Here is a 26,558-nt window from a genome sequence, read left to right on the forward strand (position 1 = left end):
CTTAAATTTGAATTACATAAGTGAAGTGTTAAGAATAAATGCTAATTTACAAATCACATTAAGAACCATTAACTCATGGATATTTTACATAATCTTTTATTACGTAACTAAATCATGAGGTCTTAAAACATTAGAGAATGATGTTTAATGATTGGACAAGTATCTCGCATGACTTTGGCCAATAGACTGTTATTATGAGGCAGCATCAGGCTGTTTGTTTTGGTAAATGACTGCATGTAGTGAAACATGGAGCACTTTTCCCTCTTCCACATAGTGTATAGTTTATTTGCTTCTTTTGGGTCATTCCCATTTAACGGCGTGTAGGTTTTGTGACAGAGGGCACCTGACTCGTGACCTGTAGCAAATTTGAAGGCAGTTTTTTTAAGTAAAAACATTCCGTTGCGCTAGATTTTGTTCGTTACTAACTGAATAGTAATAATTTCATCGAAATTCACTTGAAACTTGAGGAAGTTTCATATTTTGCTAATTTCTATTTTAAACGAAAAGTTTGGTTACAACAGCAACAAAAAATGCCCGGAACTACTTGCCCTAAACGTTGTTTCGTGATTGCGATAGCCTTGTTTTTGTCTGGTCATCATTTTTGTTCCAACCCCTAATGAAATGGGAGATAAGAACTTTAAACCAGCCCTATTTTTTTCTTAAGCCAATTTTGAGCGGCCTTTATCTTTTGCAGAGCTAAAAAGTGTCATCAATTAAAAGTTCTTAAACAGTTGAATCTTTGTTAAAGCTATTTTCATTTTCTCGAAAATTAAGGCTCAAAAGTTTCCGAAAATTTTCACATTTTGACATTTTCACGCTTCTTGTGCACATTTCATGAGTATTTTATGTGCAATTTATCTTATAGATACTTTAATGGCTGCAATATTGACAGCTGATTGGGGCTGTTATTGGTCTTTTTTAAAAATCAAAGGGTTTGAGTTGTACTGATGCACTGTTCTTTTAATAAATATTCGAAGTTTCGATTTTTTGTTAATTAGAAGAATAAATTGAGTGCTTTTCGTCACGCTGATTAAGTAAAAGGAGCAAAAGAACGTAGTGGCCTGAAAAATTTTGTCAAGATCCTTTTAAATTGGAGCGAGAAAGCAACGTTTGACTAAATTTCGTTTTTTGAGAAGTTTTTACGTGGGGCAATTTAACTTCCGAATTCATTGTTTTTATCTGCATTTAACGTTGTTATAGGAACTTCTCCACTTGTTGCGTAGTTGCAATTTTTGAACTCCTCAAAGCGCAGTTAATGGTTTATGGTTCTACTTCTTTTCACCCCGATTTATTTAACCCCCTATAATTTAACCCCGTATATAATCACCCCTCAGTCACTTAACCGCGCAATTTATTCACCCCGAAATCGGTTTAACACCAAAATCTTTTATCTATTTCGGCATCCAAAAGAACAATTAGCAAAGCTAAAGTTCAAAGGACTTAAATAACACAAAACTACTGACCTTCAAGAGTGCGGCATTGAACAGCTTGCGTTTGTTTAAAATCAAAGAATATAGACGAGACTGCTTTTTAGAACAATGACTTTGATCGAAAAAGAACACTTGGCAAGTCTGACCTCTTTTATGTTGCACTTTGATTTGAATCAAAAAAGTTCAAAAACTGTCCTAGTCTAGAAGACGGAAGAACCGGTACTTTTCAAATGGGAGGATGTAAGCTAAAGTTTAAAACCTACTTTCCGAGCAGGCATAAAATAGCAATTCAAAACTAAATTCAACCGTGCATTTAACAATTTCCAATGAAATCCAGATTGATATTTTTGATAGCAGCTACGCTGTGCAAGCTTCATATCTAAATGTTTCAAAACTGTGTTCCCAATTAGGGGTCCCATCATAGGGTTAACGCCCGGGATCAAATTCCCTAATGAGTCACGATATGAGGCTTCGACGTAACTCCGTGAGGACGCAAGGATGGCGCCAACTCAGTTTCATCCCTGTAAATTTGCATCAAGTTTTGCACTTTCGCTTTCAAATTCTCATACTTCTTCTTCTTTGGGAAGTTGTGACCGGATGAGGCATTCAAAAAGTTTAATCTTTGGACCGCAGCGTCTGTTTGTAAATTAGTCAAAAGCTTCCAAATTCCGGGATGGGATCCGCTGAATAAGGCTTGTATACCATAATGCCAGCCCTCAACAGCATTAGTTGTTCTGGCAATTCCCTCAATGGCTGCGTCGCTTTGTTTCCAAATTTGTGGGGAGAATGCGGCAGGACGGTTCAATAGTGGACACTTGATATAATTTGTTTGGAAAGATAAACAACGCTCGTCTATTTTCTCAATAACGAAGCTATCTAAATTCTGCTGATCCGCCACATTAGTTATTTCCTCGACAATCAATTCAAAAGATTTTTCTATTTGCTCAATTTTTTCGAAAGCTAGAGCAGGGATCATTGTAAGCGCCAAGGCCACTTCTTGATTTTCTGACACCAGCTTTTTCAGTCCAAGTTCTCCAATTTTTCTATCAAAATTTTGAGTTAAATGAAAATAACAGCCCGACAACATTGAACCTGAATGATGTTTTTGAAAGGCATTAATAGGGGCGATTTCAAAATCCAACAGAACCTCATCCGGCTTACAATCTGGGGCAAAGGCTTATAAGGCATCAAGTAATCGGCTGTACGTTTTTTCCGTTTTGTTGGGAAAGAGGGCATATAAACAAGCAGGGGCAATGCCGAGAACATATACATGAAGCGTGTATATTTGATAGTAGTTTTTGGGCGATAGTTTAAACGTTCCATCCCCAAGCCAAAACTTGGAGCTTTCGAGAACCGATGTCATATAGGGATCACCAAAAACTAAAATACGCTCGTGGTCATCTTTTCCGCTGTCATACCGCAAAAACTCTTGAGAATTATCAGGTATATCAAAATGCCGGTCCGATGGCTCATGAATAGACACTGTTTGTAAAACCTTTCTTAAGCGCTGCGAGGTTTGTTATAAATTTGGTTTTGACGGCAACGCATACTGGGTCGAAAGAACGTCAGTTACTGGTAAAATTGCGGAAGCTACGGCTGCTGCGGGCGTTAGGTTTTCACTCAGGGCTTTGATCTCTTTTATAACTTGTCGTGTGGCCGGCTTCCCAATCGAAGCATTATGATTGTGTTCACCGTTTACGCGAATAAGTTGGCCATCTTGTGTTAAAGGGGAAACGCGGCACTTGTAACTTTGATATTTTGAGCAATTCCAGGCAGTGCTAAACTTATTTAATCTTTTAACATAAAACTCATAGCCTTCTACAACCAATATTTCTTTGTTTTTGGAAGAAATAGAGAAATAGTATACTCAAAAGCAGCAGTTATCATGCTGAATTCAAAATGCAATAAAACAAGAAATGTTCTTGATTTACATGCTCTTTTCAATTGCTTTTAATTGCCCCATTAAGGATTAGGTGAGATAACTAATTCGCTAATTGCTATAGTTTTGCATTAAACTATTGTGTCGTTAGCTCTATGTCCCTGACAATAATGATCCGTGAATTTACAGATTAAAATCGGGGTGAAATGATTGAGGTGTGAAAAGTATGTTCACACCTCAGTCATTTCACCCCGATTTTAATCTCCGTTAATTAAAGTAGAATTAATTGAGGCTTAATTATCCTCAATTATAGGAAGCTTAAAATCAGGGTGAAACAATATAGGGGTTAAATAATTGAGGGGTTAAATGATATAGGGGTTAAAAATTCGGGGTTAAAATATAGGGGGTTAAAAGAATAGGGGTGAAAAAACAGGACACCATGGTTTATATGACTTAGATACTATTAAGTTCCATAAAATTACTATCACTTAGTTGCATGAATGAATGGTCTCGGCGGCTTTTTGTTTTAAAAAAATGCATGTACTGATTTCTCATCTAACTGTTTTAACGGTTTGACTTTACAACAACTATCTTGAGTTATTTGAGTTGCGTTTTTAGCGTTCTTTCTTTTGTTTTCTCTCTACCTCTCATTAGGTGCTGCTCTGTTCTGCTTTTTTATGGTGTGTAATTGAAGTTGTTCAATAGTAGAGTCCTGTCGCTTTATCCGTCTTTCATACAGCTTGTTCTCAAAAGATATGGGATCTTTCTGCCAATTTTGTAAATTTTTTGTTTGGTCGGTTAGTCCGTTATGACAGGTCCCATTGGCTTTCACATGAGGCATAGAGGAATCAGTTTGCTGTTTCATTTCATGTCTAGGGTTTTCAAAACACTCTGACATCTCTGGCTCTATCATTTAGTCTCAGCATTTACGGGTATCATGAACTTAAAAAATTGAACAAATTCGAAACCTTCCCAGTTCAATTTCAAACTAATGGTTTTATGTAGCGTGACATTTTTTGTGTTGAAAAAATTGAATTGTGTTTAGGTTTTGTGAGCTTGTTATCCGAATTGGTTTCTGGTCTAATCTCTGCATCAATAGTTCACATTACCTTTGTATAGAAATCAGATTCAGTCACTCACCTATCCTAGTTGTAGTTCTTGCGTGTGATTTTAGGGAATTCTTGATTGTCGCCTGCATTTCTTTCTAATTTTGTTTAGTCTATAGGTCTCAGAAGCCGTGTAGCTGATTTCTGGCGATATTCTCAATAAATTGGCATCATGACGAGGTTTCCTTGAACTTCCCAAAAAAACAGAAATCGCGCCTCAAAAAAAACTTTGCTTACAGGCTGAATTAAATGAAAATTGATGTGTTAAAAATTTATTTACTTGACAGGAAAGCATAATAGTGCATCAACGTGTTTCTGTTTCACAGAAAACATACGTTTTCTTTCAAACGTTAACGATAGTCAAAATTTGAACCAATTTTAGATGAGTGAAAAATTTTGGGTTCAATATTTTCTGTCATATGAAAATCTTTGTCAATCAAGTGCCCGAATTAAGTTTTCATTCCACTGAAATAAATTTAGATAAATAAAATGTTTGACCAACTTCAAGTACTTGGTATTACTTGAGCCAAAAACTTCATAAATTTCAAACTTTACTCTGAAATTTTATTTGATAAAAACAGATTCTTAAAGAGTAAAGTTTATAGCGCAAATCGAGGAAATGATCACAAAACATTTGCTTATTTTACTTGGTCGTACGTTCAAGCTGAATTTTGTTTCAAGTAACATAGTTTTTTAATCGTGTGTTTTATAAATAGCCGCACAGCGATAGCTGGGGCTATTATTGGCCTTCTCTTGATTTTTTACAATTTAAATAATTTGAATTGTATTAGGGCGCTGTCTTTTCTAAGATCTGTTCACACATTTGCCTGATTTTTGAAGTCAAATTGGAGTAGTGATTTTGGTCACGCCGAAACAGGAAATGGAGCGAAAAAGCGCGTGGTTTTGTGGTGTGAAATTTTTTTGCTTTAATTTTGAAGTAGAGTGAGAAAACGGTGTTTGAACAAAAATTCGTTTTCTCGCTAGAGGTTTTTTTGTTCACATGCGGCAATTTCATGCTGATTTGCATGTTTTTTTAAAAGAAATGTCTGTCCCAATTCACTTATAAGTGGTTCTATGTTTTTTTTTGTTTAGGCAATGAAAATTCTTTGAATTGTACGTCAGGACTTGTCCTGCTGTTTTATATTTCATCGTCGCGATTTTTGTTACGACCATATGACGTCACATCATCTTCAAATCTGCTTTTTGTTGATTCGTTCCTGCAGTTTCAACTGAAGTGCGTGCGTGACGTCATTTTTCGCTCTTAGTGGAGCGAGTTTTTTGTTCATTTGCATGATTGAATTTTTGGTCACACTTGACTTACCTCACTCACAAAAATGACTTCCTCACTTTGAAATTGACTTTTATTTACTTTAATTCAAGAGATAAGGTCAAATGGGTGTGTGTCACTCTAAATGAAGGTTATTTGAGATCAGCTAATAGAGGCAGCAATAACTTATACAGATTTTTAATCAAAATATAACAGATCAGCCTTCAATGAAAAGACGAATTTTTTTGGTCTGTCTTTTTTACTGTTTTTTAGACTGCAGATCTAAGAAGCTATTGCGGCTATTTTCTGGCAATCTGCCAGCTATATTTTTATTTAGTCTTAATTGATTAAATGTTTTCATTTATCGATATCTATAACTTTTTCCTTTTGTAAAGAGAAGTTGCGTGGTCTTGAGGAAACAAGCAGACCGTCAAATAAGTAAACAACTCTGCGTCAACATTCGCATGCAAAATACTGGATTTCCTAAGCTTAACCGATAGGAACATCGGTGTGCTGTGAGAGATAATTGCTTCAGTCAAGGTTCACTTGGTATCAACCGGTCCGGAAATAAAATAAATGGCTAAAACTATAACCATATAAAGAGGTGCGGTTGCATCGTAGACAAACAGTATCATAATACGGATGAAAAGTGCAATAATTAATTGTACTAAAACGAATTGCCTGGTTAGTCGTATTCGAGAAGAATTGCTCCCAGAAAGCTTCCGCCAAATAATTTTAACTTAATGTGAGTTTTCTACCGCTAAAATAAAGAGCATACAGTTAAAGCCATCAAAAACTTCTTAAGACTGAGAGAAATCATGGACAAAAAAACTATCCGTGCAATTTAATAAACAAAATTAAACAAACAGTACAAGAAAGTCTTTTTTTTGTTTTAAAAAGAATAGCTTTTTCAAACTTAGTGGGCTCAAAAACGTGATCTTAAAGAAGCTTTACATCATGGGAATTAGATAGCAAAGATTAAATGTGTAGAAAAGTAACGAAAAAGTCAAAAGACATCACAAGATAATGGCAAAATTTGGTTATTACTTAAGTCTTTCAAACTAAGACTTGCAATTGATTGAAAAACGCAAATAAATTATGAAGCTTCAACAACTAACACACTATCCTTGTTAGAAAGCTTATATCAAAGCGTGTATCAAAAAAACAATGTACAACGTAACAAGCTTCACGGCAAATGCACGCAAAAAAAATTTATCAAAGTATTCCAAAAACAAATGTCAAAACCAACAAAACCATTAGCAGTAAACAACTCATTTACCTCATAGGAATGCAAATAAGACCTGTCAATAATGAGACAAAAGGACTTTACGACAAAAAAAACTACAAAACAAGCAATTTTTAAAAGTGTGAATTGTTGTCAAAGACATTAAAGGGGGGTTGCACTAGGACTGGGGGATTTATGGATTTATGGGGGCAACGGTGGGGTGGGGGTTGTCGCACCCCTGAACTATATGCTGATTTCTCAATTTTTGTGTGTGTATGGAGGGGGGGGGGGGGGGTGGGAGGATGAGAGGATAGAAGGTATGGTGGGCTCAAATTCTAAGAATCACATCTCCACCATGAGTATACGTGACCAAAACGGTTTCTCTTAATCGCTTACTTGGAGACTACTGAGCTGAAATGCTCTAAGAGCACTTAATGCCCGCTGGGTGCTACATGTTTATCCCATTTTTGAGGAAGAAAAGTCGGATCTTTTCCGTTTGTGCCCCCCCCCACTACGTTATGCTCCCCCCAGTGACAGATCACGTGTCATTACATAGTAAATCATTATGTAAAAATATTGCACGTGTGTCTGGGGGGTCCAAATAATATGCTCCCACTAAGCGGGGGGGGGGGGGGCACAAACGGAAGATCCGAAAAGTCAAATGGGTCAGACGCAAAATCGTTCAGGCAAAAAATTGCAAAAAAGGTCAGGTGACTATTATATGCTACTACTAAGTTGCTGCATGTGATCAAAATTCGATCTCAAAAGCCGAAAATTTGTTTTAACACCAGTATCTCGCTCCAACTTTGAAACAGTATGAAAACTCAGAACACATAACTTTTTGCGTTGTGTTTTTTTTTACTATTCCAGCGTGATTAAGTTATAACAATTCCAAGAGAAAAGAATTCTCATTGAGAAAAGATTGAAAAAAGTGTGAACAGAACTTATGAACAAAATGCACCAATCTAATTAAAGTTCTCTGATTGGTAACAACTGCATTAATAAAGAAATAGACGTTGTAGTTGCAACAAAGTAATTAATCACTACTCCTTTTTCATAATATGAACCTTCAGATAAAAAATGATGATGACACACACTAACTCACACAAACACACACACAGACGCACACACACAGACACGCCACAACCACCACAAACAACACGCACACCAAACACACAAAAACACATTCACAACACACACACACACGCATTAACACATGCATACATACACACACACACCGCAAACACCACACAAACAACACGTACACCAAACACACACACACACACTCGCAAACACACACACCCACCCACACAAACACAGACACACACACACAGACACGTATAAACACATGCATACACACACACGCACCGCACGGACCCTCACATACACTTATAGCCGTTTGATTTTTTGTGAAATATTCATCTATTGAGTTTTAATCTGTATGAAAAAGTAAAAATCAAAAAATGTTAAACCGTATTTTCTCTCAAAGTACGCAAATTTTCAAAATTTTAATTCACTAGACCGATTCAGTTATTTAAGAGCTTTTGATGATACCCTTTTGCATTTTGCTACACCAAAGAAAATTTGGCCACAGGCCTTTCCATAAAAAATGTTTCCCCTGGCATAAAGTTCCACCACCCCCCACCCCCCAAAATGGAGAGTTACGAAAATTTTGCACCATGATGACAATAATACGCCCAAAAAATAAGTTTTCAACAATTGCTTCGCCCAAACTTTTGGGTGTTACTTTGTGTTAAAAACAAAAAACTTCAAATAATTTACCTAAAATCCTAAACTTGGCACATTTTTCGACACCATATGGCCCATTGCTTCTGAACAACCGGTTGAATCCCCAACTTTTCAAGCCATTGAATTTGCACATTGCCGTGAAAGTTCTCCCAAATGATGAGAAGATGGTGCCGTATGCGCTTTGGTTGTATTCTCTTATCGCTCTCTCCATTATGCGCCATAAAAGCCGCTGCTTGGCTTCATTGATTTTAATCACAGTGTTTGCTAAAACAATACACGTATTTGATTGTACATTTATGGGATAAACTCAAAAATTAGTACTCATTTGAGAACTTGTGATAAAACTTTTTACTGCTTCGAAATTGAAATAAAAAAAACGAATGTAATTGTCTCAAGCTGACCATGATTTTGTTTTACTCATTCACTGTAAGCGGTACCTGTCAAAAATCTAGGTGAATTATTAATAGATTCAAACTTCGTTCAAAAGAACCTTTTAATTTTTAACAGGAGATTAATTAGACATGTTTTTAGACATCAATTAGGCCCTTTTTATCAAGGGATCTAATCATAGTAACTGTGTCTTGTGTAAGATGGATACTAACTCATTGCTCCCCCATCTGCTCGAGCAATGAAGTTGGATGATAGGTCAATTCTGGCTCGGGCCAGAGTGTCAGTGTCCATGTAAATGCCACCCTTCTTGTACAAAATTGCCAATCGGACCAAGTCACTCAAATGTATGCTGTAGAATATGCTGAAGAACGGTAGTAAGAGGACCAGATTAAACAGTTTACCTTCTAAGTGCGCTGTTTGATTTCTTATTATAGCTAAAAACAAAGCTATACTTCACGCAGAATGTCTACCTTCATGAATCAAAAAAGACCATAATAATATATATTATTTGGAATCCTTTTAATTTTCGAGATTTTGGGGTTTAATTTTAAAATCACTTGCTAATTTGTTGCTGTAGTTGTATACGGCCGTAAGTTATTCCATTTTTTATTCGCACCAATTTATAGAGAGGACCAAGATTAGTAATTGTTTGTCTATTTTGCATTCTGTTTTTCATTCTTTTAAATTCTAACTATCGAGTTTGTATGTGGCTCACTTATTCTTTTGAAAATACAGTGAAAAAGTACGCCTTTTCTTTGTGTCCTTCACTCAAAAGCTTCGTTGATAGCAACACCTATTTCAGCTTTCTGTCACATGAATTTCCGGTTGAGTTAAATTACCGACTAGATATTAAAATGTAAAATAGAGTGAAGTTGCCCCTATTGTAGTTCTGAAACGTTTGATATTGTAAAGGTGTAAGAAAACACTCTTTCGTCGAAGATTCAAATCGATCTTTTGCTAAATAAAGCAACGTGTTACAAGAAAAGCAAATCAAGACAACGTATTAGTATTCGTTATGATCATAGCAACTAGTGAGGTTTAGACGGCAAGGTTTTTGATGCTCTTCTACCGGTTTTTTGTCCGATGACATTGACGTTAAAATCAGTTCATAATCTATCAACAATCGTTTAAAGAACCTAAAAACAATCAGCCGAAAACCCCTTTATTTGATATGTATCAAGCTATTATTTACTTAACATTAGGTTATACGAACCTTTTCTGGCTTTCATACGTAAATTGGAACGAATTTGGTGCGTATTTAAATTCTCTAATCTGATTGAGTCATATTTTCTCGCCTTATATTTCGGAAATGGCCGAATTTTTATTTAATTAATAACATACTCCGGACCAGATGTTTGGAGAATGGGCACAAATTTTACAGGCGGGCGGACGAGCGATCCGTTGGACGTGCGCAAGATGGCGGAGCGTGCGACGCTGTCGGAACCGTAACTGAGTTCAGTGATCAGAGCAGTATGGTAGTAACCCCCTAGGGTTGGTCTCTTCAACTACCCAAACCAAGTTAGCAGTCTTTAGGTATTGCTCGGCAGGCGTTTGTCACTTAGAACATCGCTTCAGTGTCGGGACGTACTCTTTGATCCAACGAGACCAAATAGCATCAGCGTAATACAGATCAAACTCGTCAACGCCAACGAGTGACGAATTCCGTTTGCTTGGTTACCAAGTATCAAATTGTAAGGTGTTGTTGCGCCTGGGTTGGACGGGTCGGCGCTTACGGGTGTCTCGCGGAGCTTTTTCTCCGCACCAACCACGTTTGTACCATTATCAGACCAAGTCAAGCTAGGTGTTCCCCGACGAGACACACACCGCTCTATTCCCGTTACACATGAATAAGCGTCCATTGACGGGACGATTTTTTCAAGGACAGCACGTTTATTCAAACAAGTGAAAAGGAGGCCCCACTACTTCTTGGTAGTTCGACGATTTGTAACGTAGAACGGGCCAAAGTAATCGACCCCGGTGTTGGTAAAGGAAGGAGATTAGTGTGCAAATCTTTCTGCTGGGAGGTCAGCCATGATGGGTTGAATAGTGGCAGCACGGAACATTCTGCACGTAATACAGTTAGATTTAACTGAACGCAGTGGCAATCGTAGTTTAAGGATGACATAACGTTCCTGTACTTTAGTCCGCAGATATTCAACGCCCTGATGGTTGTTTTTTACGTGGGTTTGCCGCAGAAACAGTTTTACAAAAATATAGCGTTAGTCAGGAACGATAGGAGCATCAAAATCAACTTCGACCAACCGTTTGATGCGGCCAGCCGAACGGATTAGAGCATTTGGTCCAATGAAGGGGGAAAACGGGGCAATACGGCTAATTCGTTAAAGGGATTTGTTTTTCAGGAGATCTTTTCTTTCGGAATTAAAAGACTCTCTTCGAACGAGCTATTGAAGATGACTCTCGGCTTCGTCAAGCTCAGTGGGACCCTTTTTACTACCATTGACATTACGGTAGCAATCATGTGAGGCTAACAGCTGGAATATGTATGCTGTTATTCGTAGCAGTTTTTGATAAGAACTGAAATTATCGAAGGGGATTAGTTGCCGGGGCGGTTCCTTAACCCTTCAGCCTTTCAACTTCCTGTCACATAATTTCGGTTGAGTTGAATTACCGACTAGATATTAAAATGTAAAATAGAGTGAAGTTGCCCTTAGTGTAGTTCTGAAACGTTCGATATGCTTGGTTATCATGCTGTTTCTCGCCATATCCACCGAGACATCATATCTGCGCTCCATCGAATACAATAATACAACAGATAATCTCTCACTCGTATCAGAGCGCTTGAATTTGTTACTGCAGGGCCTTTTTTGGTCAGTGGATAAGTTTTTCCGTAGTTTCGTAGCAGGTCAACGGCAATATATGGACCTTATTATTCCCTCTTTTCTACAACCCAGGTGCGGAGACCAGATCTTGTTTCTCACTAGTAACAGCCGAGGTTAAAGGGCAATAATATTGGTGAAAATTTTCCCGCTGGCCTTAAAATAATTTGTTTGACTCTCAAAGATTGTCCAGAAAACCTTGAAAGGAGTAACCCTACTTGGAGGAGCAAACTACTTATCTGCAGGGCTGCCGGTAGCTCATTCATTATTCCTGATCAGGTTTTCTTTTAATATGATCAATGCGAGGCTTGGTTACGATGTTAACTGCCCTGACGCTGATATCTAAATTCAATTGAATATTATTTGATGCCAGCTAGTACAAACCACACATAAGTTATACAAATTCCTCTAAGTCAAAATGTGACATGTCAGTCATTAGTTAAAAAAGATGAATTTCTTTACTTCTGTCTTATTTTTCATTTGAGTTATGAGATCACAGGGCTTCCAAGTTATCACAGCTATTTTTTGCCCTCTGTCTGCTATATATATATATATATATATATATATATATATATATATATATATATATATATATATATGTATATATATATATTTCAATTTGAACTTTGATTTCATTAATGACACCAAGTTTTTGAAAAGGATAAGATTATTAAATTTTTTTATTGATTCTTACTAATTCTTGTTTTCTTGATAACGTAACTGATTTTATAATAAAGTCTGTAGAGCGAAAAAACAGTTGCAAAAGTATTTTTTTTCTCTGGTCCAAGTAATTTTTCTTAAGATGTCTGGTCAAAGGGCCGATTATTTTCATTCATTTGATTTTCCTCTCGTTTCTTAAGGCAATGATGCAGGGATTTGTATCAGCACCAACTAGCATCAAAATTGGTGGCTCAGACTATTAACAAAAATTTGAAAACCAGGGGCATCTAAAACTGGGCTTCATGTTTTTCTTCACCAGTCTTTATTATGTTTTGTTTTTCGACATTGGCTTTTTTCATTTAATGTTGTTTTTCAAGCCGAGTTCGCAAAAATTAAAATTGTTCAGATACGTAAAAAAATTTAAAGCAAAAGTTCAGAAACATACCCGGCAGATTGCCGGAAAATAGCCGCCGTTGATTCCAATAAGCATGATTGCGATTGAACGAATAGATATTGAAAAAAAAAGATTTTTGTACAAAAACATTTTTTAAGTCCGATTCATTTGATGACAATTCGTAGTTGAACATACTTCTTTTTCTTAGAGAGAGGCTACAGGGGCTACTATCAATACCAATAAGCATTAGAGAGAGGTAACTAATACTTATAGGAACGACGTTCAAATAGCGGGCATCTAAAATTGGGCTTCATGGGTTTATCCCGTTTCTATTTCTGACTTCAATTTTTATACTGACTCTGTTCATTTTGAATTGCTTTGCTGAGCAACTGATGTTCAAAATCACTTTAAGCAGAATGAGAGAAGAGAGAAACTAGCCTAGAGAAGTCAAAAAGATTTCCCGCAAAATGTTGAAAAGCGGCAAAATGAGGTAAAGCGAAACATTTTTTTGTCCGACGAAGTAAAAAACAGCAGGACAAGTCCTGACGAACAATTCAAAGAATTTTCATTGACTGAACAAACATCTAGATCTTAAAAGGACTATGAGTGAATTGGAAAAACCTTTTCAAAAAAATCAGATTAAAAAAATTTTAAAAAAACCAGAAAATCAATGCCAAAATGTCGCAAAATTAAGAAAAAAATCATTAGCGAGAAATGGAAATTTGGTTCATACAAAAAACTAGCCCTAGAATGAACTATGAATGGATTGGGAAAACCTTTTAGTAAAAAAATCCGAACCAAAAAATCGAAAAAACAGTAAACATCAAAGTGAAATTGTCGCATGTTAACAAAAAACCACGAGCGAGAAAGCTAATTTTTGTTCAGACACCGTTTTCTCACTCTACTTTAAAATTAGAGCAAGAAAATTTCACGCCGCAAAACCACTCGCTTTTTTGCTCCATTTCCTGTTTCGGCGTGACTAAAATCACCACTCCAATTTGACTTCAAAAATCATGAAAATGTGTGAACAGATCATAAAAAAAAGACAGCGCCCCAATACAATTCGAATTCTTTGAATTGTAAAAAAATAGGAGCGCTATGATAACCGGCTGAGAAGATGAGGGCGGCTTTTAAAAACAACGAAACTAGGTAAATCGAAAAAATATTCTTAACTAAGTAAAAAATTATGTAGTGTAGTATTAACCGGCTGAGAAGATAACGGCAGCGATTGGGAAATTGATAAAAGTATAAAATGGCCAGTTAATGTTTTCCAGTACTCATAAGTGATATGTTGAGTGTATAAATTTATATGAAGCGTAAAAGAAAAAATCTAAGAACGAAGAGTTGTTCAATGTAGATGTTTTGGAAAAATATACTAAGAAAAACTAAAATTTTCAAGTTTAAGAAGATCAGAACGTTTGGTTGTTTTTCTTGGTGGCACTTTTGGTCGTCTTTGTTGACTTTAGGTACAGTTTAAATTTCATCAAGTGAGTCCAGAAATCGTCTTTGGAGTGAAATTATTCAAAAAAGATGACAACTGATCGCTGGAATTGTCGATGAAGGACAAAATATAAAGAACAAATTTCGAAGTCGCCAGATTTGTATTAAAGTAAACAAGGATTTAGTTTTTGAGTGAGTAACCCATTTTGGACAATTTAATAGACCAATTACTTTGTAACACAACACTAAACTAAAAAGACTGAAAATAATCAGAATCAAACAGATTTTTCTCTAAACAAAATCGCCAAAAAATAGTCACACGAGAGCAATTTTAGATCTACTTTAAGTGAACTGCTTACGTAGATTGTTTTAAGCCGAAAGATTCTTAGAGAACCTAATGCCCTCCTAGAGTTGCCTTGTTGAGGACAAGTCAAAATTTAGACGAAAAATCGGCCAAGACCACACGACTAATATGGTTGTTTTTTTTCTAGAACAATTAGTAGTTCCTCTTTTAGGAGTCACAAATAATTTAACTTTAAGACTATCAAAAAAAATGCCGGTATATTAACCTTTTAAACAGTTTGCCAGTATTATCTTATCAATTTCTAGCTAGTCCCATACAGTTGCATTGCACGTGATTGATCGAAAAACTCCTAACATACAAATGAAAGTCAAAATGGTGATGTCTGGACGTCTTTAATATAACCTTAGCATTAAAAGTTATTGTTACTCACTATATAGCATGTCTGTCCTATAATGTTGGAACAATTGAGCGTTCGAAAGACGCTAAAAACTGATCATTTTAACATTCGATCATTTTAACTTCATGGGATACACTATTTATTGAAAGGTGCGTCTGAATGCAATTCAAGTCAGATTTTTTATTTTTATGGTGGAAGCGCAAACGTCAGATCAGACTGTCATTGGTCAAAATGAAAACTGATCGAACTTGCTCCTCACAATTGCCCCAAGTTTATGCAATTTGCGTGAACCAGAGCCTGCTATAACAAATAACCCAGATTGATATGCCAAACGGAAGTGACTTTTGGTTTGACCCAAGTTGAACGCACACGGTGTGTCCTCAGGCCAAAATTAATGAGTAAGGAAGTTGGTTCGTGCGCATAATAGTATGAACAAAGGTCATCGATCGGAGGTGTTCTGGTCCGATGTCTGTTGCGCTTGGCACCTCAAACTGGGAGGGTGTGATCAGATGCTATTTCGATTTGGAACTTCAGCCGGTGTATTAGAGACATGTTTCATTTATTCATATTTTTGCGTCGACTTTTGATATGATTACGACTCTAAATGCATTCATTGTTTTCGGAGATTCCTGGTTCTGACAACTATTTGTCGAGTATTTATTACACGCCAGACTTAGAAGAAAATCATGAAATCCAATTTCCGAGTGAATAACTTACTTTGGATAATTAAATAGGCCAACTATTTGTTGAACAACATTAAAATAAAAGACTAAAAATAATCAGAATCAAACAGATTTTTCTTGAAACGGAAATTGCCAAAAGTTAATCACACGAGAGCAATATTATATATTCTTCAAGTGAAATGCTTATGTAGATTATTGTAAACGAAAAGGTTCGTAGAGAACCTAATAGCTTCTTTTTTGAGGACAAGTCAAAATTTGGACGAAAAATTGTCCAAGATCACCCGACTAATATGCTTGTTTTTTAGAAAAATTTTTAATTTCTCTTTTAGAGCCACAAATAAATTAACTTCAAGACTATCATAAAAATTGCCGGAATATAAACCTTCCACCTTTCAAACAGCTAACCATTTTTATCTTATCTTTTTCTAGATAGTCCCATACAATTGCAACGCACATGATTGTTCGAAAAGCTCTTAACATACAAATTAAAATCAAAATGGAGTTGTCTGGATGTCTTTAATATAACCTTTAAGCTTCAAAAGTTTCGTTAGCATTACAAGTTGTTTTGACTCACTTTATAGCTTGTCCTATAATGTTGGTGCAATCGAGTGTTCGAAAAACGATAAAAACATGCAATTGTGGACAGTGTTGTTTTCAACAATTGATCGCTTTAACTTTATGGGATACACTATTTATTGAATGATCCGTCTGCATGCGTTTCTGGTCAGACTTTTTTTCATGGTGGGAATGGAAACGTCATATCATACTAACATTGATCAAAATGATAACTGATCGAACTTGCTCCACAAAATAGTTCAAGTTTTTGTGTGTTTTGCGTTACCCAGAGCTTGCAATTACAGTTAGCCCAGATTGTTTTGCAAGAGGGAAGTTACCTTTGATTAGACCCCATTGGAACGGACACGGTGTGTTTCCAGACCAAATTTATATTGTCTGGAGATTGATTCGTGCGCATAGTAGTATGAACAGAGGTCACTTCGATCGGGGGGTGTTCTGATCAGAGGTCTATTTCGTGTGGCACCTCAACCTGGGACGGTGTGATCAGATGCCGCTTCGATGTGGATTTTCAGCCGGGGTATTAAAAACATGATTCAAGGAAAAATATATTTGCGTCGAGGTTTCGTATGAATATGACTCAAAATGAGTTCATTTTTTTCGGAGATTCGTAGTTCTGACAACTATTTGTCGAATATTTATTACAACCCAGACATATGAAAAGACTTATGAGTGAATAACTCGTTTCGGATAATTATATAGGCCAATTACTTTGTAACACAACTATAAATAAAGAGGTCTGAAAAACTCAGAATCAAAGAGATTTTTCTCGAAACAAAATTTCCAAAAAAGTAATCACTCAAAAGCAATATTATATCTTCTTTAAGTGAACTCTTACGTAAGTTTCTGTAAGCCGAAAGGTTCTTAGAGAACCTAATGCCCTCCTAGAGTTACTTTTTCGAGGACACGTAAAAATTTAGACGACAAATCGACCGAGACCACAAGACTGATATGATTGTCTTTTTAAGAACAATTAATAATTTCTCCTTTAGGAGTCAGAAAATTTAATTTTAAAACTATCACAAAAAGTTCAAGCATATAAACCTTTCAAACAGCTTGTCAGTTTTATTTCTTCATGTTCTAGTTAGTCTCATACAGTTGGAACGCACGTGATCATTCGACGAACTCCTACCATACAAATGAAATCCAAATTGTTGGTGTTTGGATGGTTTAAATATAACCTTAGAGCTTCGAAAGGTTCGCTAGCGTGACAGTTCATTGGAGATCACTATATAGCCAGTCCTATAAAGTTGTAAAAATCGAAAGTTCAAAAAACGCCAAAACATGCAATTGTTGACAGTGTTGTTTTCAACATTCGATCATTTTAACTGTATGGGATACACTATTAATTGAAAGGTGCATCTGAATGCATTTCTAGTCAGATTTTTACTTTTTTATGGTGGGAGCGAAAACGTCACCTCAGACTGTCAGTGGCCAAATGATAACTGATCGAACTTGCTCCTAACAATTGTCCAGAATTTTGTGCGGTTTGCGTGAATCAGAGCGTGCTATTACAAATAACTTAGATTTATATGCCAAATGGCAGTGACTATTGGTTAAATCCAAGTCAAACGCACACGATGGGTTTTCAGGCCAAGTTTGTAGGGTCTGGAAGTTGGTTCGTTTGCATAATAGTATGAACAGAGGTTACTTCGATCTGGGGTGTTCTGATCTGGGGTGTTCTGGGGTGTTCTGGGGTGTGCACCTCAACCTGGGAAGGATGTGATCAGATGGCATTTCGATGTGGTATTTCAGCCGGTGTATTGGAAACTTGATTCAGTGAATCATTTTTTTGCGTCAAGTTTTTGTAAGAATATGACTCGAAATGAGTTCATTATTTTCGGAGATTCGTAGTTCTGACAACTATTTGTCGAATATTTACAACCCAGACTTATGAGAAGACCGTGAATTTTATTTTTTGAGTGAATAACCCAGTTTGGATAAACAAATGGTCCAATTACTTCCTAACACAACGATAAACAAAAAAATTGAAAAAAAAAACAGAATCAAACAGAATCAAACAGATTTTTCTTGAAACAAAATTTCCAAAAAATAATCACACGAGAGCAACATTATATCTTCTTTAAGTGAACTGCTTACATTGATTTTTGTGAGCCGAAAGGTTCTTAGAGAACCCAATGCCGTCCTTTTTGAGCACAAGCTAAAAGTTAGATGAAAAAATCGGCAGAAACCACAAGACTGATATTGATATTTTTAGGACCGTTAATAGTTCCTCTTTAGTAGTCAAAAAAAATTTAACCTTAAGTTTATAACGAAAATTGCCGATTTTTAAACAACTTGCCAGTATTATCTTATCGTTCTCTAGTGAGTCCCATACAGCTGTAACGCACCTGATTGTTCGGAAAACTCCTAACATACAAATGAAAATCAAAATGGTGATGTCTGGATGTTTTAAATATAACGTTTCAGTTTCGGAAGGTCCGTTAGTGTTACAACTTAAAAGGACTCACTATATATGCTGGCCTATGAATTTGGAACAATCGAGTTTTCAAAAAACGCCAAAAACAAGAATTTGTTGACAGTGTTATTTTCAATATGGTGCGCCTGCATTCAATTCTAGTCAGATTAATTCCTTTTATGGTGAGAGTGCAAGGTCACATTAGACTATCATAGGTCAAAATGATAATCGATCGAACTTGCTCCTCACATTTGTCCACGTTTTTGGGCGTTTTGCGTTATCCAGAGACTGCAATTATTATTAATCCAGATTGATATGCCAGACGGAAGTGACCTTTGATGAGACACAAGTCAAACGCACAAGATGTGTTTCAAGACCAAAATTTTAGGGCCTGGAAATTATTTCGTGCGCATAATAGTATCAACAGAGGTCACTTCGATCGTGGGGTGTTCTGGTCAGAGGTCTGTTGCGCGTGGCACTTCAACCTGGGAAGGTGTGATCAGATGCCATTTTGATTCGAGACTTCAGCGGGTGTATTAGAAACAAGATTCAATGAATTATACTTTTGCGTCAAGTTTTGGTATGAAAATGTTCCGAAATGAATTCCTTGCTTTCGGAGATTCCCAGCTCAGACAACTATATGTCGAGTATTTATCCAGACTTATGAAAAGACCATGCTTGAATCAAATAGACCATCAAAAGACTTTCGCTCGACTGTAAATTTGCTGGACTTTGGCACAACTTTAATTGTGATATCTTACTGTATAGTTATAGTCGAAATAGTTACTATGTACCCTCTACTGGACTTCTCAAGTCGAGGTTTAAACTAAGGAAAGTTAACATAATCGACTGACGTCGGGCGAAATGCTCTAAAACGACCCGCGAGCGGTTGGCTTCGTCAGTAGTTAGCCACGGTTTATAGAAGCTAATTTTAGTTTGATTCGACTCTTAGTTTTGATGCAACTTTTAGTTTTCCAGCCTTGTTTGTACATAAATAAAAAAAACTGATATTTTAAAAATTTACTGATTATTTTTCATTAAAAAACTTCCAGATTTTGCAGTAAAAATGTTTGTAATTATTTTTTGTCTCTGGAGTTATGTTAAGTAACCCATCTGCAAGACTTTTAAAGCTTCGTTGGGCAGTAATGATCTCAGAAGAGGACAGAACTTTTTAAAAATTTGAAAACAGTTGCAAATTTTAACAAAATCTTGTTAAAATTCAAGATATTAAAATCTTCAAAACCATTTCATTGTTTCAAGAGACTATCCAGTATCCCTGTTTCAATTGTTGAATAGTTTAGCTGGTTCATAAAGATCCTTAAACTTGGAACATGATAATAATTTTCCATAAATTTAAAAAAAATAAATTTTATCAAAAGATTTCTAAAGCTTGAGTCTTTAAAATATTGATAACCATTCCATTGACTCCAAACACTATGCAACAACTTGTCATCAAATCTTGGAGGAGGTCTCTAGGACCCTGTTTCTGGAAAAAAAGACAAAAATTTCAAAAAAAATTCAAAAACTTGTAAAAATAATTGCAAATATTTTCTAAAATTTGCGGATATTTATAACTTGAAAAGCAATCCATTATATCTAGAAATTATACAGTAATTTATTATAAAACCCTAAGGGAGATTTCTTGACACCTGGGGCTGAAAGAAGTCAAAAGTGATAAAAATTTTCAAAATGTTTGTGAAAAAATTGTGAAAATTCACAGAAAAAATTGTGAAAATTAAGATAAAATTGCGTGTTTTTAGCGATCGGTTGTTCTAATGTAGCCACGGGGTGCATCGCAGAGCTACTGGAGAAGAAGAGTGGGTGGGCAACAGTTGGGTGGGGGCAACAGTGCCGTGGGGGGGTTTGGGTAATAGTTGGGGGGGGGGTCAACAGTAGGGGTGTCTTCAACATCTAAGAACCACCCTTCACGCCATAAGTATAAGTCTCCAAAACAATTTGAGCTGAAACTGAGCTGAAAGGCTCTAAGAGCGCTTAATGCCCGCTGGGCGCTACCTGTTTCTCCCCTTTTTAAGGACGAAAAATCAATGAGAGAAGAAAAATCGGTCAAGCGAAAAATCGCATCAAAAAGACCGACAGGACTAATATAACTCCTCCAAATTTAGGTTGAGATCAATCAATCGCCATCTTGCACAGAAGTGTAACACGTGCACAAGATGTGTTTCAAGACCAAAATTTTAGGGCCTGGAAATTATTTCGTGCGCGTAATAGTATCAACAGAGGTCACTTCGATCGTGGGGTGTTCTGGTCAGAGGTCTGTTGCGCGTGGCACTTCAACCTGGGAAGGTGTGATCAGATGCCATTTTGATTCGAGACTTCAGCGGGTGTATTAGAAACAAGATTCAATGAATTATACTCTTGCGTCAAGTTTTGGTATGAAAATGTTCCGAAATGAATTCCTTGCTTTCGGAGATTCCCAGCTCAGACAACTATATGTCGAGTATTTATCCAGACTTATGAAAAGACCATGCTTGAATCAAATAGACCATCAAAAGACTTTCGATCGACTGTAAATTTGCTGGACTTTGGCACAACTTTAATTGTGATATCTTACTGTATAGTTATAGTCGAAATAGTTACTATGTACCCTCTACTGGACTTCTCAAGTCGAGGTTTAAACTAAGGAAAGTTAACATAATCGACTGACGTCGGGCGAAATGCTCTAAAACGACCCGCGAGCGGCTGGCTTCGTCAGTAGTTAGCCACGGTTTATAGAAGCTAATTTTAATTTGATTCGACTCTTAGTTTTGATGCAAATTTTAGTTTTCCAGCCTTGTTTGTAAATAAATAAAAAAACTGATATTTTAAAAATTTACTGATTATTTTTCATTAAAAAACTTCCAGATTTTGCAGTAAAAATGTTTGTAATTATTTTTTGTCTCTGGAGTTATGTTAAGTAACCCATCTGCAAGACTTTTAAAGCTTCGTTGGGCAGTAATGATCTCAGAAGAGGACAGAACTTTTTAAAAATTTGAAAACAGTTGCAAATTTTAACAAAATCTTGTTAAAATTCAAGATATTAAAATCTTCAAAACCATTTCATTGTTTCAAGAGACTATCCAGTATCCCTGTTTCAATTGTTGAATAGTTTAGCTGGTTCATAAAGATCCTTAAACTTGGAACATGATAATAATTTTCCATAAATTTAAAAAAAATAAATTTTATCAAAAGATTTCTAAAGCTTGAGTCTTTAAAATATTGATAACCATTCCATTGACTCCAAACACTATGCAACAACTTGTCATCAAATCTTGGAGGAGGTCTCTAGGACCCTGTTTCTGGAAAAAAAGACAAAAATTTCAAAAAAAATTCAAAAACTTGTAAAAATAATTGCAAATATTTTCTAAAATTTGCGGATATTTAAAACTTGAAAAGCAATCCATTATATCTAGAAATTATACAGTAATTTATTATAAAACCCTAAGGGAGATTTCTTGACACCTGGGGCTGAAAGAAGTCAAAAGTGATAAAAAATTTTCAAAATGTTTGTGAAAAAATTGTGAAAATTCACAGAAGAAATTGTGAAAATTAAGATAAAATTGCGTGTTTTTAGCGATCGGTTGTTCTAATGTAGCCACGGGGTGCATCGCAGAGCTACTGGAGAAGAAGAGTGGGTGGGCAACAGTTGGGTGGGGGCAACAGTGCCGTGGGGGGGTTTGGGTAATAGTTGGGGGGGGGGTCAACAGTAGGGGTGTCTTCAACATCTAAGAACCACCCTTCACGCCATAAGTATAAGTCTCCAAAACAATTTGAGCTGAAACTGAGCTGAAAGGCTCTAAGAGCGCTTAATGCCCGCTGGGCGCTACCGGTTTATCCCCCTTTTAAGGACAAAAAGTCAAAAGCGTCAGACGAAAAATCGGTCGAGCGAAAAATTGCATAAGAAAAGACCGACAGGACTAATATAATCGCTACAAACTTCGTTTGAGAGCAATTAATAAACCATTTTAAAGTGAATAAAAATTATTTTTATATCTAGCTAAATTCAAAAGGAGCAACTGGCAAGGAAACGACACCTGTCCTTGCTAATAGTTAAACTGAGGCCTTTGGTCCTTTGAAAATGAGGTTATTGCTTTTTAAGAAAAAACAGAGCTCATTGATGTAATCTGTCCCTCTTATTTGAATGCAAATGTGTGAAATTTTCGACGGGAGTGTGTTTCAAAATACTGTCAGTGTCAAGTCGACTCAATTTGAGGTTTGCAAGTCTCCAAGTCAACACATGAGCTAGTTTGTTCCTGTTGTCCATTTCATTGTATCCAACTGTCAAAAGCCTGCCAAAACGAACTATAAATTGAGTTTGGGTTCCTTTATGTGTAAACCAGGCTTCTTTTGAAAAAACTGAAAATCAACCATCAAAACTTTTAAACAAGGCTTTAAGCTAACTTTGTAATAAGTGAAAGCTAACCAGCAGTTTTTGAGTGTTATTATCAAAACTGAGAGCACTAAATAGAAATGTACGAAGTTAATGATTAATTAACTCTTATAAAAAAGCCCTTGAGTTAATTTTAACGCAATCTCAGATAATTTGACGACACATGCTTTGAATTATTTTGAGTAGGCAGCCTAATTTTCAAATCGAATCGAGTTGCTCTGTCTAGTTTAGCGCGTTCCACCAGAAATAAAAAGCTTGTAGCAAGGTGGGACTTTGTTTTTGTCGTGGTCTATAGGTCAAAGGAATTCAACTTCCTTCAAGTTGAATGTTGAAACATAATTTGAATCAAAAATACAAAGTTCGGGAAGTATTTGAGGCAAATTTGGATGTGTTTTACTACCATTAATTTGTTGCTATTCAACAAGTCAATTAAAGGTAAATTCAAGATCACCCCGGGTGGCTCAATCGAAAAAGTTATGGTAACTTGGCCTCAGGAATCTGTCGGTTGACCAAAAAATTTCAATCATACTGTATTCAATTCAACATTTGGTTTTTCCAGCCATTGGGCTTTGAGAAGTCGATGAATTTCAGCTTTGCGGGCAAAAAATTGCGGACTTTCACGGCTTTTTTTATTCCCACTACTTTATGGCATGACAACTAAAAATTGTGTCTTAGCCTCACAGAGTTTTAGGGCCCAAAAAACAATTTCATTGCCCTTAAGGGTTTCGCTTCACGTCGTTTCGTAACGCTTTCCAGAGACTGGGTGAACTGGTCAATAAACATTTTCATAAAGCACACCGAAAACAGTGGTCACCCGGCGTGGAAAAGAAACTGCACCACTAAACAAAGATTCTTTTTTTAACGCCAAATCTCTACTTTTTGAAAGGTTATGAACAACTGAGCTCCTCAGAACGTATCCCTGTTATATCTTAATTGTTCTTATCATAAGGTCCGCTGTATTAGATCTGAAAACACCGTGGTTTTTAAAATGTCAGATTTCTTGCCATTTTTTAGCACACTTGACACCTTATAATTACCATTCGAACGACTTCAAATTTATACTGTACATCGCATAGAACCCAACAAAGTCTATTGAGGCTGTGCTCATTAAATGAACGATCAGTCAATGCCAAATTTAACACTAGAGTTATAATACTATGACAAGAGATTTCATAGGTACATTCTATCAAAGGCCAAATTGATTTGATCACTTTGTCAACAAACATAGTTAGCAACGTTTTTTAGTCCGTGATTTACATGAAATGGAAAAGAATCTCAAACTCAAACAACGCAGGTGCCGCAATGTATTGGGTGCCGCCACGTGCCGCCGATGCCGCCACGTACTCATAAATTACAAACAATCGAGTTGAAATGGAGTATGAGATAGCGAATTGGTTATGCCAGTTTCAGCGAATTTTGCGATAGTTATGTGAATTAAATGAGGGCGGGGCACCTTATGGGAAATCCAAAACCCTGAACTTAGTGTGTTCAGAGAACTTGATGACATAGTTATATCTATCCAATCAACAGTTCAGAATTGAAATGTGATGCAGTATAAACAGGGCTAGCTAAACAAACAAAAATCAGTTGAAACTTTAAATTTGACTGATTAAACTGACATACTTAAATGCTATTCTTTGAGCGTTAAATTACATTTTTTATTGTCTGGTCTCCGTAAAGCGTCCCACTGGTTGGTTATCATACACAACTTATACTTTTAAAAAGAGAACTGATTTTGATATTTCAAACCTTTTTTTCTTAGGAGCAAATTTGTACAAATTACAGAGTCCGTTTCTCTTACTGGCTCTAAAGTATTCTAATCCAGTTTTGTACTGGTTTTATTGAAACCAATAGAGAGACTTGTCGACATTAATTTCAGAGAATTAGTTATTGTTGTTAGTTACATTTAAGGCAACAGTGGTCTTTTCTATAGTCTTTGTAATAGAAAGCTGAAATTTTGCATAACTGTAGCCAAGTTAATGGGCTATATTTTATGGGAATCAAAAGTTCCCATTTGATTTGTGTTTGGAGTTGTTAACAAAAACTCAACAAAATTTTGATTGTTTTAATTTTTTTTGTCAGTCCGAGCGAATCAAATTTTGAACAACAGCAATAATAGTGGCTATCGCTATTGAAAAACGCCTGAATTTTTAAGAAACTAAATGCCCTATGTGACGAATTTATTTTCAGTTATAATACCTCACGCAGTAGTCTGGCATTTTAGAGGCAACACTTTCAGCTGCACACAGATTCCGTGTCCTGGCAAATCCTGCTTCTCTAGTTTCCAGTAACCAGATTGTCCGACTAGCCGCCTTAGCACGCTTTGGAATTTACCAATTGTCCAAATCTCTATTGTCACAGACTCCCCCTCCACGAAAACCCAAAGAAGGTTTCAAATTCAATTCTGCGTTAATATGGGAACTGTTACCAACTAACATTGAAACTGAGTTTATCAAGCGATCGTCGTCTCATTTTTCATTTTTTTTCAAATAAAAAGTCAATTCGATCTGGCTGACACATTTTCGGTCTGTTCGGTCTCAACCTCCTGCCTAGCAACGCTTTACCATCAGTACTATGCCTGTGTTGCGGGTCCAATACCGCATCCTTGGAAGCAGCTAGATGAGTTTGCAGTATGTCTGCACGTTATGATGTGAAAAAATAGCCCGTTCGACTGGTGGCGTGAAAGTCATATGCCCACTGAGCTATGACCATATATACTTCTTTGTTATCATACAAAGATATTTTTCTATGGTTCTGTCTAAACATAAAGACAAAGAATGGTTCTTATTGATCATACAAAGACCTTAGTTGATTCTTAGTAATCATAGAAAGATCATATATGAATCTTAGTAATCATTGCAAGATCATACTAAGAAAATTTTTATGTATGGAATCATAAATGATCTTTGTATGACTATCAAGAATGTTCATCTCGGGCAAATGGATGGTGGTGGTGGTGGGGGTGGGGTGGGGGGGGGGGGGGGGTTGGCAGGATAGATCCATTTATTTTCTTCAGAAATAGCTAACTAATGCCGGATCTTTTCCCTTTTACGTTTGTGCCCCCCCCCCCCCCCCAGCTTAGTGGGTGCATATTATTTGCACCCCCCAGACGCACGTGCCATATTTTTACATGATGATTTACTATGTAATGGCACGTGCTCTGTAACTGGGGGGAGCATAACGTACTGGGGGGGGGGCACAACCGAAAAAGATCCCTAATGTCATTGGCAACAGTTCCCTATGTGTTCCCTGTTTACAATAAGAAGCACAAATAGCATCACTGGGATTAAAACGGCAGAACGCCTTGCCATTGCGTGCTCGCTATTCGATTATTGACAGGAATTCAAGTCAGCACTTTTGAGAGCGTTGATGCGTGGTATTAGTTTTAGGTCAGGTATGCTAACTGAACTTATAAGGA

General features: G+C 36.4%; 1 protein-coding gene across 3 annotated transcripts; it reads right to left on the reverse strand.

Moving 5' to 3' along the window:
• LOC142335188 (uncharacterized) lies at window positions 1-26,558 on the reverse strand. Of its 3 annotated transcripts, none has more exons than XM_075383570.1 (6): window positions 26,398-26,558; window positions 25,340-25,544; window positions 22,881-23,039; window positions 9,259-9,407; window positions 8,690-8,920; window positions 1-355 (listed from the first exon to the last, which is right to left on the reverse strand). In XM_075383570.1, the coding sequence occupies exons 2-6, from the start codon at window positions 25,357-25,359 to the stop codon at window positions 123-125; spliced, it is 792 nt and encodes a 263-aa protein (XP_075239685.1). In that variant the 5' UTR covers window positions 25,360-25,544; window positions 26,398-26,558; the 3' UTR covers window positions 1-122. The 3 variants fall into 3 exon arrangements, with proteins under 3 accessions (XP_075239685.1, XP_075239687.1, XP_075239686.1); XM_075383572.1 differs by having other exon boundaries at window positions 26,422-26,529; XM_075383571.1 differs by lacking the exon at window positions 26,398-26,558 and adding an exon at window positions 25,657-25,689.

This window comes from Convolutriloba macropyga, chromosome 2 (assembly GCF_964194025.1).
Source record: "Convolutriloba macropyga chromosome 2, txConMacr16.3, whole genome shotgun sequence".
Taxonomy (NCBI): Eukaryota; Metazoa; Xenacoelomorpha; order Acoela; family Convolutidae; genus Convolutriloba; species Convolutriloba macropyga.